The sequence below is a fragment of the Rissa tridactyla genome, chromosome 8, assembly GCF_028500815.1.
Source record: "Rissa tridactyla isolate bRisTri1 chromosome 8, bRisTri1.patW.cur.20221130, whole genome shotgun sequence".
NCBI lineage: Eukaryota > Metazoa > Chordata > Aves > Charadriiformes > Laridae > Rissa > Rissa tridactyla.
This window is the reverse complement of record NC_071473.1, coordinates 23,639,759-23,661,869: the sequence shown is the minus strand read 5'-3', so window position 1 is coordinate 23,661,869 and position 22,111 is coordinate 23,639,759. Positions and strand designations below refer to the sequence as shown.

Here is a 22,111-nt window from a genome sequence, read left to right as displayed (position 1 = left end):
TAGTGGCCTGATTTGTGGAGGTGCTGATCACTCCCAGCTACCACTTAGGTAAAGCTGTAATGTGGCCCAGATCACCCATCTATGCCTCAGTTTCCTTATCCCAAACACACTGATAACGCATACTGCAAGGTCTAGGGTTGTATACTGTCATAAAAATATTGTTATTTATGGTGATGATGAGAACGTGAGCTTTATTTGGTACAAAGGTCTGTGAGTGCCTACTTGACATCAACTGAAAGAGACAGGTATTAACCTGTATGTTTGAAATACAGCGTGTTGTTATTGCTCTTAGATAAACAGAATTACCTCCTCTTAAAATCAAAGGTAATCTGTTTTACTTCAGTGAGAGGTGGTGATGTCCACAGAGAACAAATCATTTTTGGCAAGTGGAGGAGGGATTTTCTTGGCAAGTTGGAAGAAGCATCAAAGGAAGAGAAGAGGGATGGGATGCAACACAACTGGTTTTAATCAGACATAACAGTCAAGTTCCTCTGGACAGGTCTGTGGTCTGATATTCCATTGTAAACGCTCTGGGGAGCCTGGATTAAGAGAATGGAAAAAAAAAGTGAATGGCATAAAGGTACTCAGGGCACTCAGTGGAATAACTGGCAAAGCTTTTGTCAGTTGGCATTATGCAGTGATATATTGCTCCCATTAATGTAGTGCCCTGGGACCACGACTTTGATTTTTAATGGGTGTTTGGTTATCAAATTCCCCATGCCTTTTTCTGGTTTCGACAGTCACAGCTCCTCAGGACACGCTGCACTTCTGTTTGACATTAACGACGATAATACTGGATTGGTTATAACAAGGATGCACTTTTATTCCCACTGTCCAACCACCAGGGAGAGCGGATACTCTCTGAAATATCAAGCCAGTTCAGCTCTGAGGTGGTCTGAATTGCTCTGGAGGTGCCAGCTTCTTCTTCTTGCCTGTCAAAGAGCCTAAAGTGGCTGCTGCCTAGACCAGGCACACGGCAAGCTGCCTGAATGGATGGTCTACGTCTGGAGAAAAAGAGTTTGGGTAAATACTTCTTGACAGGACTGTTCCTCTTGAAATGACTGTTTCCTCTGGAAATTGCTGACTCGTTTCACTGAATTTGGGGACACGGAATGTACTGTATTCTGTAGGAAACTATCGTTTCACTTCAACTATTACAATATTATATCATGTATTATATTATCTCATATAACATGTCAGTTTAGACTAGATTGTATAAACATCCAAACAAGAAAGTCAAACTAAAAATATCTGATATGATCATTTCAGTATTTCTGAAACAAAATATTTTACAACATCCATTCAGTGGTATGTTTCAAAATGATGGCTCTCTCTTCCAATTAGGAATGAAAGGACATTTGTAATGTGTGAGTTGCTTTCAGAACATGAACAGCTTCAGCTTTGATGGTTGGTGGAGCTGCAGAGTTGGGACTGCTGTTCAGACTGCTGTAGTAACTGCTTCCTTACATTTTGTTTGGGTTGCAGTAGCATTTGGGGGCTACTCTCAGGGCTTGGGGATCCCTTTTGCAAGGAACCTCATATTCATATAATAAAGATAATACTTGGCCTCCAGTCACACAGAATAGAAGCACCGGACCTAATATGGGGAAACGAAGCATTGCCAAGAGCTTTAGTGGTGACATGGCAGAAGTGGGCTTTATTGCACTTTGGCTAAGTGTTTACTTGAGTAGTGGTTGCCTGGGAGAAACATCCAATTGAAGGACTAATTGGGAATTTCACTAATTACCCATCAGTGGTGAATGAGGGCTTGAGCTTGAAGGACCTTGAATGTTCTGTAAACCTTGCTTCAGCCAGGGTCTTGATCTTGGATTAAATTTCTGGTCGGGAACAAATTTTAAACGAGCACCAAACAAATGGGATTCAAACTCCCACTGCAATCTGATGAGCTAAAGACTTCTTTAAATGCATGGTTTAAGTAACCTGAAAGTTGAGGCAGAGCATCTGAGTTGATTAACCGGTCTTTGAACACCAAAGAGCAACTGATACATAGATGATTTCTAAGCAAGATCTTCTGTTTGAAATTTGTGATTCATTATTATTATTATTATATACTATGGTAAAGTCCAGAGAGCCCTGAACTTTTAAGCCAAGAACGGCCCTTACCCAAATTCACAAACACTTAAGGATGGCCTACACTGGTTGACTGGGAGTTCTTGAATTAAAATATACCTTGGAAAAGGAGGAAACCAAAATATTATTCAGTCTGCAGCAATCTCATGCATTTAAGCCCCTGGAGCGCTTGTGTTTCTTTACTCCTGAGGTTTATTATGTCACCAGAAAAGCTTTAATATTTTACTGTGGAAGCAACATAGCCATGAAACATTAATTTCCAGGAATGCGGGGAACATGACATATGGGGTTTCCTACTAAATTAAGATTTTACTCGTCTCAGTTCTCACATAGTTAAGGGAACCAATTTTCATTATGTGTTTATGTATATGTATTTCACTGATAACAATACCAGTCATTTATATTCTACCTTCCATCCTAAACTATGTTACATTCTATATCCATCTTGGAACGACGTCTTTCATTACTGAACTGCACCCACTCTGGTGTGTTAAGTGAACAGTTGATATATTCTGCCCTGTGAGATGTGGCAGCTGTTTAGATTTGTATAAAATTGTCTACTTCCCTATTTCCACAATGCCTTTCTCTCACCATTATAGTGACCAACACCATTCAGATATGCCTGGCAGAGACACGATTGTACCAGGATCTCCAGCAGTCCCCAAGTATTCTGCACCATGGCAGACGTCTTTGGCTGAAAGAAGAAAATGGTGAAGGACAAATTAATTGGTAATCCACATAAAGGTCGTTTAAATATTCTCCTGTTATTGCTAACCAGTGTTACTAACTATAGGCCAGATGCCTCTTTCCTGTAAAACAAATGACTGTGTTTCCTTCAGATATCTGCACATACTCATATGCACGCAAAGATCACACCAGCTTTTAGCAGCCTCGGCAGAATGAAAGCATTGTGGTGGCTTAAAGGGGGACACATTTCTGTAGGGGCTTAGTTCTGGGGACAATTCCAGAATCTAACTGTTCACCTAGGGTTTTTAACAATGTTATATACTAAATTTACGTCCATTACCAGTTGATTAAAATGGAAGAATTAGCCAAAACATTCCAGAAGCATCTGTGTCATGGGAATCATAGGCTTCTAGGTTATATGACACGCCAGAATATTCACCAAATCACCAGGGTTGTTTTCCTTAATGCTACAATTAGCGATGGCACATTAAGAGAACAATTACTGAATAAGATTTGACCGCAGGAAGCCCTCTGCCATAAATTGGAAATTCTCAACATATGCAACCATATTGCTAGCGAAGATGAGTTATACAATTAAAACCAAAACTGGAGATTCATTATCAAAGGATGGCAAAGTGTACTAAAATCCAGCTGAGAGGTTCCCTGATCTCGTTATCTTCAGGCTTCTATGTGAGTTAATCTAACACAGATGACAATATCTGACACAGATAATTGTGCCTACAGTCATGCGGAGGATGTTTTACAGAACGTCTTTCCATCACAACATGGAGGTTTGTCATAACGCAACCCTTTGAAAGGTCTGCTAAGTTTTGCCAGAATTTCATTTCAGGGGAATAAAACACGAAAAAAGTTCTGATGGAGTCGGAACAGTCCATTGTAATGTTATCATTAATTTCTAAAATCTTGAACATGCCCTATTTAATTTTTACTGCATTTAATAATATTCTAAGTGCAAATTATTTTAAAAGTCCGATTCAAAAGAAACATTTGATTTTGTCCGAATGAAAAATTTTAATCAACTTGGAAAACTCTGCAGTTGTGTGGTTTTCCTTCATAAAGAATTTCAAAATTCTCCCTTCTTGTCCTCATTCAGAATGAAGCAGAATTTCAAATTCTGAATTTTTTTGCAAAATGAACTTCTGTCCTCCCACAGCATTTTCTGCGCCTACATGAAGGATACAAGAAGCTTAATGTGTAATTTCGGTGAGGCTTAAGGAGATGGTATGTGTGTTAGTATTTTCAAATCCAGGCTTATACAGCTGCTGTTTGAATATAAATCATAGATGCTTTTGGGTTACACTAACACCCTCTGCAGTTTAGTACAGTTCTTAATTAATACAATACTGTATTAGTTCTTCTTACAGTCTTACTATTAACACCCCATGAAATCCCATTAGCTCTGCATATGGTGCCAGACTTGTTCTGAATGTGGGAAAGAAAGAAATTTACAGTGGTATGAATAATAAAGAGAAGCTTTCAAGTGGTTTCCACTGTGAACATTTTGAAAAAATATTTTCCAGAATGTAATTTGCGGGGCAGTCTTTTCACAAAATTTCAATGCAAACATGCATATACTTGTCATCTAAGTTTTCCCCTGCAGTGTGAAAACCCTTACGCACCACTATTGTTCTGTGACAGAAACATCAGGAAGATAAAGTAGTTCCTAAAAATGGAAAATTAACCAGGTTGTCTTATTGTCCAAACTGACAAACACGGAAAAAAACACCCAAAACTGCATAGCTGATGCCAACAGATGGGTAAAACTTTCCTTACATTTTTCGTTTAAATATTTTAAAGTACAGATAGTGTATAGTCATGATAGTGATGACAGTCAAAATTTGGGTTGGTTTTCCAGAAGTTATTTGAATTTCCTGCTTCAGTGATCGGACAGATCGTTCTTGAATTCCAAGAAGATTTAAGTGCCATAGTAAAAAACGGGTTTATTTATTAACACCTTGTACAGAACACTCCAAAATGTATTAGCCACTACAGAAACTTCAGACCTAATTATTTTCTATATTAGTTGAGTTTTGTCCAGTATTGACTACTTAATGAACGGGAAATCTGACAAGGAGCTGTTAGAAAGACTTTTAAAAATGGAGAGAATGATGAAGCAGGCAGGATTCAGAAGCAGACTATTCCCTGGAGAAGATGGCTCAATTGTAATTCCCCCTTGTTCCTTTAGGAGTTGCTGCCCTAGATTTGTAGTAGTAGCAGTGCATGGTTAGGAGGATTCTAGTCGATGCTTTTCTCCTTCCCAGTCCTGCGGTTCATCCATAGTCCAGTCTCCGCAGTCTCACTATGCAATCGGGAATGGCCAGGGCCTTTCTGCATGGCCAACATCCAGACAGGCACACACTGCTCAGGGAATCCCTCCTGCCTCTCCTCTTGTAGGATGGTGAGTCCACTCATTTCAATGAGGCTGTGGAGGATGTTCAGGTCTCGGATCACACTACTATCCAGACAATCCAGGGTACAGCCCTCCCTGGCTACATTGTCCTTGAGAATGATAACACCATTATCCTTCAAGCCATTCTGGCACCGGATGAGAAACTCCAGGAGATCTTTATCTGTCAGATATCCTACAGATGAAAAGATGGAAAATAGATCACTATTAACCTTTCAAACAGACTCCCTCTGTACACATCAGAATGGTGCCTTGATCTGAGTCTCCATACCCTGTTTCTTGCAGGAGAAGTTCTAGTCCTGCCAGATTGAATTATGAAATCTTGGAAAATCAACGAGATCAGCAGTTACAAACTCAAATCAATATTTAGGATCCATATTAGTAGTAGCAACAGATGTGGACAGAAGTCAATGGGAATGGTGGAGAAAATACTGGGTGCTGAAGGGTTCTTTAATCTGGCGGTTAAAGTCATAATAAGAATCAGTGGCAGGAAGCTGGAGCCAAACAAATTCATATTGGAAATAAGTGACAACTGTTTAACAGTGTAAGTAATTACCCATTTGAAACTACCAACAGAAGTGGTGTTTACCACCTCTTGAAGTCCTCAAATCAAGCATGGTTGAATTTCTCAAGATATGTTTTAACTGAACACAAACTACTGGCTCAGCACAAGGGCAAAGGAATGAATACGACAGCTTGTGATATGCAGTAGGTGAAACTAAATAATCTAACAGTCCCTTCTGTCTTTTAACGCTACACATCTCTATAACTTTGTGTAACATTATGTACCCATCGAAGGAGTTCTGGATCAAAGACCCAGTGAGGAATGCAAGACCTTCCAAACTGACAAATAAACTCTTTATATTACCCCATACTGTTGTGATTTTTGCATATACCACATATATTTAAAAATAGTGCTTTTTTCAAGATGTTATTGAGAATGTGTATTTTATCGTTCCTTCTCAAAGATCAGTACTTGTTACGTTGAGATCAGTAGTGCAGGGCTCAGAGAAGAGCAAAATGAGAACTCTCACATGTGAAACATCTAAAATGAATTAACAAGGACAGGTGGTCAGAAACGGAATGAAAAACTTGAAAAAAAAAATCGTATTTTCTAGTCAAAATATTTAGTTTTCTTGATGGAAGATTTAAACATTTATAAATGGAAGTTGTCATTTCAAAACCACATTTTGACACAGCATGTCAGGTTTCTTTATCCACCCCCGCAAAAAAAAGAAAAAAGTCCCAAAGCCTAAAGCTGAATACCTTTCAAGTTGAAGGAAAATGGTAATTTCTATATGAAACGTAAACTTGAATTTTTATTTTTTCATAAAATAACAGTCTGTGCTCGTATACTTAGGCATACATAAGACAAATCAAGATTGCATTGGCAAGATTCATTGAAGCTTTTGAACACCTAATTTGGAACTTAATGTTCTCTGAACTTATCTTTTATCCTACTTCCATAAGAACACGAGATCTTTATGGTGTTGCTCTCTATCAGGTAGCTCTGCCCTCGCTCCACCAAAAAAGCAGTGAGCTTGTTGGCATATTTCAGCCAAATTCAAGATAGGGGTAGAAGTCTGATTAATACTTAAGATCACTACATATTTAATTGAAATTGATGGAGGAAGGAGATTCAGATCTGTGTCTATGCTAAAGAAAAGGCATATGCTCCCTTCATTAGCAGTGACATAGCTGATCAGCACAGCCTCAGACAAGTCTTAGCTCATTCAGTCTCATGTTGTCTGGGATTTGCTTACAAGATGAGGCAGGGGCTACACTTACTGCAATGACTGGTTGTTCAAGAAAAGCAAAAATACAAAGGAAAATGATACTTTTCTGAAGCAATTTGCTTGTACAGCTATAAAGACCTATCCAAAGCAGCTCAGTTTCATTAGTTTTTAAGACTATGTGTAGAGGACAAATAAGCGTTCCTGAATAAAACCATCTCCTGTGCTACTCTCTCTACCTTTATCTTTCTTTTTGCCTAGCAAGAAACTGTCTCTGGGGTTTTGGGGAGAAGGAGTTGTTCAGGCCTCTTGTGCTTTAGAATAATGACTTCTGACAGCTGAAGCTGCACCACGGACACTTAGGTTCACAGATTAGGAGAAAATCTTCTTTCTGGAAGGACAGTTAGGCACCTCAGCAGGTTTTCTAGAAAAAATTAAGATTTTTTTTTTGGTGAGGAACATAGCCCACATTATTTGATCACCAGTCTGCTGCTCTTAATGCTGCAGGGCATTCACTGGGGTGGCTGCAGGAGAAGAATCAGATATCTCTTATATGAGGGGGCACTGTGGGACATAGCTAAGTGAACCTGTTTGATAATCACCGGTGCACGTGTAAGACATGATCTGGTTTATAGGTATTGGTGATTTCACTATGGCTTTTTTCACATTGTTTCCTGAAATACCCCCAAGTCTTGATAATCATCAGATTCAGATATCCCTACTCCCAGGTGAGGACAACGCTGTGTATCTGTCTGCAGCACTGGCAATGAAGAAGGAGGATCCCTGCTCAAGAAAACCCATATATGAGGCCTACTCCTCAGCTGCACCTTAGCATGCAGGCTACTCTCCAAGAACATGTAACTTCCTCCAGTATATGACCTGAAAAAAAACAACTTGATTTGTACCCAGAGTGCATGTGGCTGAGGAGAACTCTCAGAAGTCTCTTCTGAGATTTTAGGAAGCAGTCCCAAAGATTTGAGAACCTCCTTTTACAGCTGCACCATTCTTTTAACATAAACTTTAGCATAGGCTGTATAATTCTCTGAGATGCCAGGCTGGATGAATCATGCTGAACTAACCTGAAACCCACTGAATCCAGATGACATCATATCTCTGTGGAGCTGGAGTAAATTCCTGGAGGCTTTTGCAATAATACATCTCTACTCTGTCCTCCTTGCCCTGCAGGTAGTTCGGGACCTCAGCCAGGAAATTCTCCATCATATCCACCAGTTCCACGCTCTTGAAAACTGGTAACAGGACGTGCTTGCTGATACGACCTATCCCAGAGCCACAGTCCAGGGCGCGGTTGGTGCCAGCTTTCCCCACCCCCTGTGGGATACAAGAAAATAATTTGAAATCTGAAAAATATCACCTGAAAGATCACAGCAACTGCGTTACCCACTTTAGGCTTCAGTCTACCAAGCCTAGTGTCTTATTGGTGCAGGGCTGTTGCAAGATTGATAAGAACTTGGGACAGTACCAATACAGCTTTGAGTACCTATGTGTGAGCCCAGCTGGGCTGCTATGCTCCCGGGTTGCTCTTGATGGGACTTCCTTATTGCAGCCCTGCATTTATTGCTGTACAATAAGTTTTTGCTTGGTATAAGAAGAGACATTATCTTTCACAAGCTCCTCGCTTTCTCAGAAGATCCACTGGTCTTTGTAAAGTCCTTGCAATTTCATCTGTCAAATATTCATACCTCACAGCCAACTACGTGGCTAGATAAGCCTCTGAGCCCTGTAAACACCTAACAAAAAAGTAAGCGTATACCAAATACTGCACGCAAAAAGTAACTTCTGCAGCACAAAACTCCCAAGGTGTCCATGGACATCTCTGCAGATATACACAGCGTAGAATCATAGAATGGTTTAGGTTGGAAGGGACCTTAAAGATCACCCAGTTCCAACTCCCTGCCCTGGGCAGGGACACCTCCCACCAGACCAGGCTGCTCAAAGCCCCATCCAGCCTGGCCTTGAACACCTCCAGGGATGGGGCAGCCACAGCTTCTCTGGGCAACCTGTTCCAGTGCCTCACCACCCTCATAGTGAAAAATTTCTTCCTAATATCTAATCTAAATCTCCCCTCTTTCAGTTTAAAACCATTACCCCTTGTCCTATCGCTACACTCCCTGATAGAGTCCCTCCCCATCTTTCCTGTAGGCTCCCTTTAGATTAGAGTGCATCCTTGGGATCAGGGTGCAGTTTTCAAAACAAGCTGTGTTTCAACAAGGATCTTGGAGTTGTAGGTAACTTACGACAACTTGAAGAGTTTGGACTGGAGCATATACAGAATTTCTTTCTTAGGCATAGAGACAAGAAAGATGATTGAGTAGATTTTGCTTAACTGATCTTTTTTTCTTCATAAATATCATCTCTGGACAGAGATCAGACATGAAAAAATGTGGAACAAAGGCTATGTCTATGAGAAAATAATGAGTCACTGTAAAAGGAGCTTTATAATGAAAGCTGTATTTCACCCCTAAAGCTTCCATTCTAGCTATAAAAAGGCTCTTAAGAGCCTACTGCTGCTCTGTAAAACAGAAATTTTAAGTCTGTACATGCACTGACTGTGGGATTGCAGCTCCCCTGGCCAAAGTTATCTGTTGAACAAACATATTAAAAGCAAATGTAAACACCTTTTCCCTGTCCCCTGGAACTGAGTGTTGAAGTGAAAGCTATGGGCCACAGTCCCTGCTGCAACTTCACTGCTCTTAAAGGAAATAAGCCCAGGAAGAGTCTTGCTCTTCCTGCTCATTGGGAGACCCCCCTCTGTAATGACCACGCATAAATCACATAACTCACCGCTTTTTTTGGCCTTGCTTCAGTGGGTAATTCAGCAGATTATTAAGGTCAAAGGACAGTACTGTCAATGACATGACTATGAATAGCCCGGCTGAGCATCTGGTTACACAGAGTAACTGTAGAAAGAGCACAAGGACCTCAAAGGCTCTCACTAGTCTCCAGGGCTGCTGGTCACAATTTGTATACCTAGGAAGATTAATCTCCTGATGTGTGCAAGAGTCCACAGGCCTTCAACCCTATTGGACTCTGGAGACTACCTGTTTGTAGTTAGCCAGAAAATGTGAGACATTCTTCATTCCCAGGCTGCACTTAGGAGCTGGTGGCTTTTACTGAGAACCAGGCTAAACTGTAATACTGAGGTCATGAAAGGAGAAGGAACTGTATCTTGGATCTTTACAAGGTGGATTTCCATATTGTTTGCTGGCAGATACAAACAGGCCTACACTGATGTGCTTAAGTAAAAATCTTTGAGAAAGCTGGTGAGAAAACCAGGATGACTTACCAAAACAATAACAGAATTCAGCAAAAAGCCATATAACTTCTTTGACGTTTGTGCTTCAGAGAACCTATAGTCACAGTACCTCACTTAAACTGGGGAATTCATCTCCCATGATGTGTCACAGAAAAGACCTCTGATGACACATCTCCATTTGCCATCGAGAAGAAGGAAAGGGAACAATCGTGGGAGACGAAGCTTGATCCCAGACTTCACTGAAAGGGAGCAAGAGCATCAGGCAGTCAGTTGAGAAGCCCTTTGAAGCACCACGGCTCCATTTGTAATGAAAATGTTGACATAATTCCATGTTCAGCTAATATATTTTCAGTTTGGAAGTGCTCAGAGCTTTGACAGGGTATTAACATTTTCTTTGGAAGGCAATCATTTTCCCAAAAGCCTAATTGAGTTGAAATTCAGACTCCTTATTTAAAAAAATAGTGTAAAGGGAAATTTTAAGCCAAAACAGGCTTCAGAATTTAAGAGTGACTGCTCCCCTGATTACCTGCTTCCCACTACTCTGAATCACTATCATTTAGGGCACATACACACCCAAAAATTCTTCTGTAAATCTAAATAGGGCACTCACAAATTTCCTTAGGGACAAAAGAGCTGTGGAATATGTTCCTGATGCTACTTCAGGTCTTGGAAGGGCAAGAAGGCAGTGTAGATATGTAGGATGAAAAAGAAACCAGAGTCCAAGAAACAGAAAAAAAAAAATATGACAGTGGATTTCTTTCTAAATTAAAAACAAAAAAATAAAAATCACATTTCCAACAACGTCTCTTCCATCCCCTTGATCAAACAGGAGAAGAATCACTTTGGAGAAGCTTTTCACTCAGCAAGTAACCAATCAGGCAGGTGAACTGAGGGCAAGAAAGGGAGAAAGGGTTTACGGCAGAAAGGGAGCTATAAAGTTAATATAATCTTGGTCTGTATTATTTCACACACCTAAAGCTCACAACTGCTCCTGAATTAATGACTTGTTTTCTTTATTTCCTTTTTTTACACATTACATCCGGATTAGGCACTTGAAAACACAGTGTCTAGTGGACATCAAGGCTTTAACTGGCATTAATGCATTGCCATAAATATGCAATGTTAGAGCTCTGCTGATAACCCTTCAAGTATGACTGTACCTAAGACAGACTATAGCTTGTCTGTACAGCACTGTTGGCTCAAGTAATGTTGCTTTTGGTTTGAGTTCTGCCCACACACACATAAAACCTCTTAACTTGAGCACAGTGGCACTTTTAACTCAGTTTTGACTCGCCTGGGAAGGAGGCAGGCTAAAATACAAGTGAAGTCCTTAGTCTTTTCTGTAATTCCTTCCATGTGCCCAGGCAAGATAAATTCTCCAACGGTAAAGAAATCTGTAGCTCAGTTTACAGTGGTGCTAAGAATCATGCTAAGAAATGCCATACATGAAGGTATGCAACATCAGTCATGTAAGGGAAATGTCACTGTGTGGCATTTCCACACCAGCCAAACTAACTCAGGAGGGGTAATTCGAGTGGAACTGGGCAACTGTTTTTTAAGAAGCACTAGTTTTGCCAGAAAATAAAGTTTTGGAAGAATAAAACTCTCTGTGAAATTGATATTTCAAATTTAGAGAACAGTTATAGCCAAAAAACATGGGAAAGAATGTTGAAAATGTCAAGATACTTTTTTTTCACGACTTTCAAGGAAAAAAATATAACTTGTCAACTTTTCATTTCTAAACAGCATCTTTTTTTTGGAACTGACTTGAACTCTTGAAAACAAAGGGGAAAGTTTTTCAGAGTAAAACAGGGTAAAACAATAAAAAATTTAAATGAAGTACGTTCAGCTGATCTGAAACTAATTTTTCTAATTTCTGATTTTGTTAAACTTCTCTTTAAAAAAGAAATTATAGTTTATATTAGGGTGAAGCAAATTGCTTTTTTCTGTCTTGATCACCTTATTGGAAAAAAAAATTACTCATAGAGCCATAAACTTGTGAAGACATAACTCAAATTAGCTTTACAATAAAGTTACAGAAAGCCAGTAAATATCTGTATCTGGTTAAGGAGGATTCAAATTGCAGTAGTAAGAACGGAAAATAAACCATAAGTAACATAACCAATTGACGGTATCTCAACAGGGGACAGGCTTTAACCAACTAAATCAGAATCAGCAAAACGTGCAGATTCCTTTCTGTTCCTCTTTTATTTTTCCTGTTTGATCTTGTCCATTCAGAGTATCCTTTCTAACCCTGGCTAATAATAGGAGTAGGAACACTGCTCTGGAGTATTTTGTATCTGTCATCACACCTGATGCATTGGGTATGATTTCTCTTTGGCATGTGAAACTCCGCTACAGACTGTACTTCTTTCCTTTTCAGGTCTTGGAGATGAGAAAGTGTAACAGTGTGATATAAAACTGCCGTTCAGGAAACTGAATCTATGATGTCTAGGAAGCGTGAAATCTTTCCCTGAGTACACGCTTATGCACTACTCGAATTCCACCAATGTCCTTCAAACAAGACTTATGTAAAATTTATGGAACATGCCTTGAGCTGGCTCTAGGCTTATAAATTGCATTTAATTTTTTTCTGAAAATGCCATTTTACCATCAGGTTCAGCTGCTTTGATGAATTTCATTTGTATTTTCTTATTTTGTGTTTGTAGAAAGCCTGATACAGCAAGGCTTTGAAATGTTGTGAAGCCTTTTTGCATTTGCATTAATACAAAGAACTGTTAATAAAAGAAATGTAGCTGTTCACTTGTGTTTTGCCAGCTCAGTGCTCCAAAAGCCTCGCTCTGTCAGGTACAGCAAACTTTGCCATCAATTGCCCTTCACTGCTATAAGGATTTCTATCTGTTGTTAAGCCACACTCATTTTCCATCCCAATCCATTTAAACTGCCCTTTTTTTATACACAACATCTACTGAACTTTTTTTTCCATAGTAGATCATTAATACTACAAAAAGGTCACCTGGCTATTCCAAATTTGTACACTTGAGCAGAAAATGAAAGATCTATGGTAGCATTATATAGAACTAGTCATTTTGTGAGCAGGAGAACTTAAGAAATTTGTTTTTCTGTAGCTTTGTAGGTTCTTTAGCATCTAATACTGTTGTTGAGCTAATTTAGTGGGCTTTTCCCCTGGGAAGACGGAAGGGCGGTCAGAAAACCATCAGGCAACACTTTTAAAGATTTGCAGATTCCCACAGACACATTTAGCCATCAACAGGATTTTTTGAAACCTAAGTGCCAAAGTGATATTGCTATTGTAGGTGCTTTTAAAACACCACTTGGCATCTCTTTGCGTCTCAGGTCAAAACAGACCTTTGAAGATGTTTACAGACCTTTAGAAATCTGCCTGCAAAGGTCCCCAGTGACACTTGAATGTTCAAGAAAAAATGGTTACGGGTAGCTTATTCTATATATTCCTAATGTTTGGGGCGGGGGGGGGAGGAGGAGGAGGGCTGGGTTTTGTTGCAGCATTCTCAGAACTATCTATAAATAAGCAAAACAGAAACTTGGCATTTAGTCTCAGCTACTTTCCCAAATGGACTGCAGGAATTTGCACAGACAAATCTCCCACTGAAGCCAGCAAGGATTTTATCACGAAAGGTCCCAGACTTGTGTTGAGAATTAATCTCCCACCCAAACACAGCTATAAGAACTCCTTGCACAATCCTCTTTGCAGCTTTGGAGCATAAGAAAAGGGTGCAAACCAGGGAAATAATGACATAAGGCCAGGCAAAATGTGCATTCACGATGACACAGAATACACTACTAGACCCAATGACAGTCAGTTATGACCCGTAACTGCGTATCAAATATGACATATGGTGCCATTTAAAATATATGTGACCAGGTGCAGTGCATGTCATTTATGACACATCACCACTGGTTTTTTGCAGAAGATGGGATTAAATGACTCACCCCAACAAACTTCCTGAGAAACTCCCTGGAGGATTCAATGTCTGTATTGGAGAGCTCAATGTAGTCTCCCATCATGCCCTCTTCTGTGGCTGGCACCTCCCGGTAGAAGTGTTTGGCCCTGGCGTAGAACTGCATCTCCCCATTGATAACTTGACTTGTCAAAGCGTAAAGTTTCACTGCAAGCAGATAAATCACTATTTTATTCTTAATGACAGATACTTCTGGTTTAGTTTATTGCTCTGGAGGCATGACCCCAGATCTATAAAATTAAGTTGAGCCTTCAAATCACCAAACCTCTTTCTCTAAAGCAAAGATGGAAGGTAAGGTGTTGGATTTAATCCTGCAAGACCCTGAAGTGGGACAGCCCCCTTTGGGTAAATTCAGTGCCTCCCAGGCTCAGACATTGGTTTTGCTGTCACACTATGTCTTCACATCAGTGAAAAATAATTTCAAGTTTGAAGTGAACATGCATGCCAAAGAGAACAAGGGGTTCGATTTGCTCCCAGAAAAGCTATGGGTGGCACTTATTGCTATGCAGGGTCATAATTTCCACTATCACAAACCTAACCGTTTTGCAGATTTCCATATATGCTTTCTAGCCATTGACAGCTGCATGGAGAGTGCACCAAGAAGAGAGTGGATGAATGAGGCACTTGCCCTGGTTTATTTTTAGAGATACTATACAGTCTGTGGCACTGCCAGTAAGCTGAACCACAGAGCAGATGGCAGTCTCAGGTCTAAATGAGTATACTGGGGGGGGCGGGGGGAGACAATTTAGAAGAGACAGTCCTAAATTGTCATCTGTCAGAGATCAAGGGGCAAGATAATCAGTGGGTGATATACTGGAAAGTTCCTGTGTGCCAGAAGCTTGGTTGTTTCTTTTCCTTGCGTGGCTATTTTGCTGGTAATATACAGCAATCATAAGTCTGAATCTGTTTTATTAAAACTTGTGAGCTTTGCTGGGTAAAGGGCTATTTTCCTCTATTCTTTAAAAAACTGAGGTCTATCCTCCGCATCCTGTGTTTTTCTATACTTGATGTGCATCAGCATATCAAAAGTAATTATGTTTTACAGCTCAAAAGTTTGGATGGAGGCAGGCCATAAGCAGTTTGCTTGGAAACCAGTACCTCTTACTATCTCATGCCCACATACAGGTGTCCGGGCACGTTCCTTTGTGTCCGACACACAGCTGTTGCCAGACAGACCTTCCAAGGAAAACACAACTACAAGCCTGTCTATGAAAACTAAGCAATAAGGAGGGATGGAGTCACGCTGGGAACAAATCTTTGCGAGCACCACCTTGCAGCGTGAGACCAGCTCTGCTGCAGATTCCCAGCCTGCTCAAGGAACTGGAAATGAGCCGGCAGCAAAACATCTTTTGGGTTAATAACAATGGAAAGGGAGAGCTCCCTGCCAGCTGCGTACACAGAAGGACCAGGGAGCAGTACTTTGTCACCGCATCTTTAAACATCCATGGGAGCACTGCTGGTCGCTCTAGGAAGGGTCTGAACAGGCCATGCCTTGCTTATGCCGGCTGGGGAACAAGCCCTCCTCACAGAGGATGAGAGCTAGGCCAGAGGCCCTGAATATGAGCCTGGAATGTATTTATTGAGGGCAAGCAAGCTCAGCAGGGAATGATAAGTGTGTGCCTGCCCATCCTCAGCAGGAGAATGACATTTTGGAGGCAAATGAGGGGGGGACAAAGGAAGTAGGATGAGGAATAATTACCACCAAGGACCACTCGGAACAGAATAGTGCTATTGGGTTACACATAAGCAGCATGCCTGGCATATCCTTCATCCAACAAAAGCAGCATTACCAGCCCCTCTTGTCATCACCTGCTTAAGTCAACTGCCGAACGGATACTATTAAAGCTTTAATCCATTACACATTTATGTTATGCCTGAGAAATTTATACCACGAGAAGCACTGAGCCCAGCAAGGGTCAAACCTGGGAGTTTTACACACTCCACTGATTATATTCACATACTCAGAAGAAAACATTTAGCTGAAGAAGTTAATACCAAGGGGGCAGCAGCCAATCCCCAGCATAACTTGGCCAGGGTGGCTTCCACAGTCTGGGAAAAAGACTCCATCGGTGGCTGTGATTCCTCCAGTAAGTGATGTCCATCTTCCTCCAGGAGTGGCACCATCTTGTTTTCTCTGTGTCTTTTTTTTCTCCATTCCAGATGCCGGCCTGTCTGGTGAACAGAACTGAATCCCTGCACGTTGGCTTTGCAAGATCTTCCATATAAGAGTCCAGCGATGATTTCTAGGGCTTGTTCAATGGACCTATCAAGGGACAGTGATTTAGCCCTTTCTGCTAGACTGAAGAGAAAGGCATTTACAGGCTGTTTGCACACTAGGACAGGGTGCTGCAGGCAGCTGGCAGCATGAACAACAGATATTCAGAGTCCTTCTACTCCAAACACGAGCCTGACCCGAGGCAACACATGGGGATGATACGCTGTGCAGAATATCAGATCTGTAGCATGTGCTCTCAGATTTCTCACTCAAAACCAGTGTCAGGCTCACAGAATGCCTGCCAGGACTTGCATGCATACACCAGCTGACTGGGCTCCTCCCGGGCCAGCTGGGGCCCCAGAGCCCTGCCTTACGTGCTGTCATCTGAGACCGGCTCTAGTCTCAGCATCCATAGGGTTTTCTCTACCCATCAAATTTTGTAAAGATCTTTTAATGCAAGTCTCCCACCTGAGGGCATGCAAAGATACTGGCTTAAGTAAAGGGTGGCACTGTACCCCAAGTCTTCTGTGGACCCCCAGAGTCTCACTTATGCAGCGTGCAGATCTGTGCAGATGATTTCCACCTCTTGCTCCCTCAATGTTACTCCTCCCTCTCATAAATTTGCAACGCTGCCAACTCTCCCAATGCACAACCCAATTTTCCTGACTCAGCCAGTCAGTCCCAACTCTGATCTGCCTCGCAGCTGTGCCTGGCATGCAGGCTCCAGCAGCAGGACCAGAGAGAGAGGGAGGTTTGCCAGCTTGCAGGAATCTACCCTAAAAGAGAAGTGCGAGGAGGCACACATGTCCTTGGTGGCAGTTAGTATTGCAGCTCTGCTCCAGCGTGCCTCCTTCTCATCACAGGACTTGTCTAGCCAGAGGCATCTCCCTTTCCATGAGCCATGTGGGACTATCTCATGCATCAGGAAATTAAATACTTGTTACAGATACACAGCCTGATTTCAATGAACTTTGTAAAGTAGGGCACAGGCAGGACAGGATGATGGAGGCTGCAAGTCTCTCAGAGACTGGGCGCAGGAAGAGCAGCTTTCTCTCACAGACAAGGTTTTCAGTGTTAAGGCAGGTGACTTGTAAGATTTAAGGTTAGAAATGCATTTCTAGTAAAGTAAGAAGAAACTTTTTTCATGGCGCACTTGGTCTCTCAGCCTAATCTGCTGGCAGGTCCTCTGAGTGGAGATGGCTAAACCAAACCCACTGCAAAAGCAGGCTGAGAGCAGGAACTGGCTCCCTAAAAGTCACTCCACAGACATGAGATGTTAATTTTCAGTTGCTGCAAGCACAGTCTGGATGCAGAGTGTTGATCTACAGCTGAATGCCAACCCCTGGTCTAGACAGAGGGTATCTACCTAAGCCCTTTTGCCCTGCAAAGTCCAAAACATTATCTCTAATATTTTCTTATGGATCAGTTCAAAATTTTGTTTTCTAGTGCATCTTATCTAAATCTCTAGAGAAATGGACTGCTTAATATGTAAACCAGGGTGCAATCACTACCTGCAGTAGACTGTCTTACAGTTCTTGGTTGCAGGGTTTACTCGGCTAAATTTCCCTGGCAGAAGTAAATGTTGCAACTAATTTTTTGAAGTTTTTATTTGTGAACATTATTTTGTGGCTGCAACTGCTTTCTGCAAGATATTGAACTAATTCCAGTTTGGCTAAGCATTCCATTTTAAATGCAACATCTGCTTTGTGCATCAGTTGAAAAATAGTTATCTGAGTATAGGGTAGAATTCACCTCTCCATTGTGGCCTGAGAACCATTTAAATTCTGTTTTATAGAAGATGAACATCAGCCCACCCCCAAAGCAAATTTTACTTACAGACACGTGCCTCACACATGGGAATATCTGTCTCTATGGACCGATCATCTAAGTTTTCCACTGCAGACCACACCCCACTGGCACCGAGTCCCACAGCCCGTGTAAACACATGCATAATTTCCAGCATCTGAGCAGCTCTATTAAAGTCCACTGGGCTTAAGGGCATTCACACACATTTAAGTACATTGTTGGATCAGGGCCTAAAGTTACTCATGTCTTTTATTTATAAATGTTACCCTGTTCTGTAAAAGTGACATGTTTCTCTTAACAGGCTGTGATACCAGATACGCTCAGCTCCTAAGCAAGCATGCCTAGAAGTGCTGCACCACTGAACCTAGCAATGGAGTGGGAGGAGCATGGAGTTAGCATAGCTCGAAGCAAGCTTTCTACCTTGCTGACCCTGGGCAGCACCGCAAGTTTCAATGTGAGGCTTGATTTCAGTGTTATTATTCATGTTTAGGGTTAAGCACACAACTTAACTGCTAGGTCACAGTCTTAGTGTTGCTTTAGTCGTTTAATACTGTTTACACAGAGATATCTGGATCTAGTCTTGAAGCTTGAGAAGTTCAGTTCATTTCTGCTTGGTTCCACTCTGAACTGAACTGGAAAATGTCATTCTGCAGAGATATTCAGACCCACCACATTCTCGCCTCTCCACCACAGAGAGCACTGGATCACAGGATAATCCAGGCTGGAAGGGACCTAAGGAGGTCTCTAGTCCAAACTTCTGCTCAAAGCAGGGATAGACATGAGGTCAGATGAGGTTCATCAGGACTTTATTCAACTTGGTTTTGAAAGCCTCCAGTAATGGAGAACTGTAGACCTCCCTGGGCAACCTGTTCCAATGCCTGACTGTCCTCAGGGGGAAAGAGTTTTTCTGTATAGCCAGTCTGAAATTTTGTTTCCATTTATGCCACTGTCTCCTGTCCTCCTGCCTCACACCACTGTGCAGAGCTCAGCTCCATCTTCTTCGTGATCTTGCAGGTACTGGCAGGCTGATATTTGGTATCCCTGAAGCTGTCTCTTCTGGCTGAACATGTCCCATTCCCTTAGCCTCTCTCCACAGGGTATGTGCTCCAGTTCCCTCACCATCTTGGAGCTCATCCAACTCACTCCATGTCATTTCCTGCATTGGGAGTTCAAGACTCCATGCATATCGTCTAAAGACTGCTGCATAAAAAGGAATAATCACTTCCCTCGATCAACTAGCTATGCTTTTGTCAATACAGCCCAGGATACTGTTGGCCTTTGCTTCCAGGACACACTGCTGGTTCATGTTCCGTTGCTGTCTACCAAAACCTTATCAGCAGGGCTGCTCTCCAGCCAGCTACTACCCAGCCCGTGTTGCTGTTGCCAAAGGTTCTTTTTTTTCCAAGTGCAGGACTTGGCATTTACCTTTGAATTTCAGTGAATGTGAATTTCACTAGGTTCCCACTGTCTCTTTCCTCCAGCCTATTTAGGTACCTCTGGATGGCAGTCCTGACCTAGAAATTGTGGACAAGTCCTGCCAGTTGACTGCAATCTGCAAATGTGATGAGCAAGCAGTCCTTCACCTCCTCCAGGTTATTGATAAAGATATTAAACAGGATAGGTCCCAGGACAGACCTTTGCGGTACCTCCAGTGACCTCAAGATTTGACCACAACTTTCTGAGCCCAATCACCCAACCACTTTTTACCCATCCGATTGTCCACCCATCCAGACCATGACATCCTAGCATCCTGTGAAATTTCTTGGATGTGTATTCAGAGCGCCCAAGCTACCCCACATTACCTGGCCTTATGTACACTTTTACTCCATGACAATAACCGTGGAGTAACAGACATACTGCATCTTCACATGAAGGCTGGACTCACAGTATCTTTTCCACAGAGTCAAATTAATTTGGATATGCTGCCAATAAGCTGGAACACTTTTTAGTGAAGTTTTAATGATTCAGGTCATGAAAAACCTAGCAGAGGGGATCTTTAGTCTGACAGGAACAATTTATGAAGCTTGTTGGCTAGCAATGGAAGTTCAAATAAAATTCAGAGAAGAAATAAAATACAGTTTTACAAGAGTGAAGCAATTAGGCCCGCAAACAGCTTAATGATGGACTGATGGATTCTCAGTCATTTGCAGCCCTTAAACCAAGGTATTTTTGTCTTCATAAATATATACTGCGACCCAGTCATAAGTTACAAACATGATGCAGGAACTTTTATGTGAAATTCTAAGCTAGATGTTCATAATGGTACCCCCTAGCCTTAAAATAATCTATTAGTACTTACACTAATAGTTACATTGTAGGAAGTCCAGATCAGTTTCTAATACGTTATTTTTCAAAACAAATGAAAGAATAACATTTTCGTAGACTTCTTGAGATTACAGCAACCCATAATTGACTTTCCTTCCTATCTTTCCTTCCTTTCCATCGTACACAGCTACCTACCACTAGGGGTAGTATTATTTATCTTCCATGTTTCATTTTAAATGGCTGCAAATATTGCTGTATGTAAAAAGCCACATCAAAATACTAAAATAACACGGAAATGCTTTTTCTCTTTATAGGACTCATGAATTCTACCATCTTGAGCAGTTCTCTGTGGAGTCTGTATAGTTTCACACCATCAGGTAAAATAATCTACTCGTCTAAATGGATCTTTCAATCAGGAAGAAGCTCTCAAGAATTCACTGTGAAGAGCACATCCTTTCCATCTCCAAGATGTACAATTCTCAGATTGAGTGGAGGCTGAATAATTCTGCTTAAAAACTGCCATGCTAACATAATACAGACTCAGGTGAAATCTACTTTTTGGCTATAGTCTCCTGGGGAAATTTTGGTTCTTATTCAGGGTCAAATTTTCATAAGAAATGCACATGCATTTTCTGCAGCTAAAAAAATGTCTTGGCATCCTGTACCTGAGGCTTTCGCTGAAATTTAGCTATAAACAAACATTTTAGAAGCATTCTTCTCCCAGATAACAAACAGCCTGCCGCAGAGATCTGGATTACAGAGACCGTTTAAAAAAATTTTAAAATCGTTACCTTTCAAGCACTTGTCCAAAACAATACATATGACAAGGCCAAGGACACACTGAATGACAACAAAACAAGGTATCAAGCAACAGAAAGTAAGGCCTGTCAGCTCTGCTAGTTTTGCATTTGTCCTTCTGAATTCCCAACAGGTCAATTAATGTTTTACCTAAACGGTGACAAAAAAAGGTACCATCATCCCCAAACCAAACTTTCTTTTACTCTTGTGGTGTCTCCCTTTCCCCCCTCTAACAATCTGTGGAGTATTTAGGTAAAACAACGGGGTACTGAATAAGAGGGAGCTGAGAGAGAGAGAGTACCAAATGGTTTAGCTAGCACTATATTCTCTCTAGCCAGGCTTCTCAAAACTACTACTTATTGTCATTAATGTGTCTGCACTCAACCATCTAACATGATACGTCTTTCCAGAGCACAGTCACACACGCACACAAACGCTTCTCCCCACCAGCTACTCACCCAGGGGAAGCTTTTCCAGCAGATAAAGGTAACTCTGAAAGAAGTCATTTCGGATCGCCCTATGCAAGATGAAGGACATACTGTGCCGACAGAGTTCTTCGTCTGTCTTGTGCCAGCGTGACTTAAAGGCCAAATGTGCTGCTTTATACGCCATGATAAAGAAGTTTTTTGCAAGGGTGGACAGTTTCTGTGGCTGGTGCTCTCTGGAGGATCTGTCCTTCCGAAGAGGCAGAGACAGCGTCATTTAAATTGTGGCAATGTGCTGTCATTCTATATCGGGGTGTGTGTCTCGCGCAGTGCAGGGGGTGGAGGCAGGCAAGAGGGGAGTGAGAAATGCTGGCTGTTGGCACTGGCTCAGAGTAATCTCTGGAGTGTCGCCCTCTGAAACGAGCAG

General features: G+C 41.5%; 1 protein-coding gene across 6 annotated transcripts; it reads right to left on the bottom strand.

The window, feature by feature from the left end:
* Nucleotides 1–137: 137 nt before the first annotated feature.
* NTMT2 (N-terminal Xaa-Pro-Lys N-methyltransferase 2) lies at nucleotides 138–22,029 on the bottom strand. 6 transcript variants are annotated; one of them, XR_008467924.1, is made up of 5 exons: nucleotides 21,718–22,029; nucleotides 14,147–14,322; nucleotides 8,019–8,268; nucleotides 2,683–5,381; nucleotides 138–539 (listed from the first exon to the last, which is right to left on the bottom strand). XR_008467924.1 is itself a non-coding variant. In XM_054210796.1 (5 exons), the coding sequence occupies exons 2-5, from the start codon at nucleotides 16,328–16,330 to the stop codon at nucleotides 5,035–5,037; spliced, it is 933 nt and encodes a 310-aa protein (XP_054066771.1). In that variant the 5' UTR covers nucleotides 16,331–16,438; nucleotides 21,718–21,856; the 3' UTR covers nucleotides 138–5,034. The 6 variants fall into 6 exon arrangements, 4 of the variants coding, with proteins under 4 accessions (XP_054066771.1, XP_054066773.1, XP_054066770.1 ...); XR_008467925.1 differs by having other exon boundaries at nucleotides 138–2,785; nucleotides 4,419–5,381; XM_054210796.1 differs by adding an exon at nucleotides 16,171–16,438 and having other exon boundaries at nucleotides 138–5,381; nucleotides 21,718–21,856.
* Between the last annotated feature and the right edge of the window lie 82 nt (nucleotides 22,030–22,111).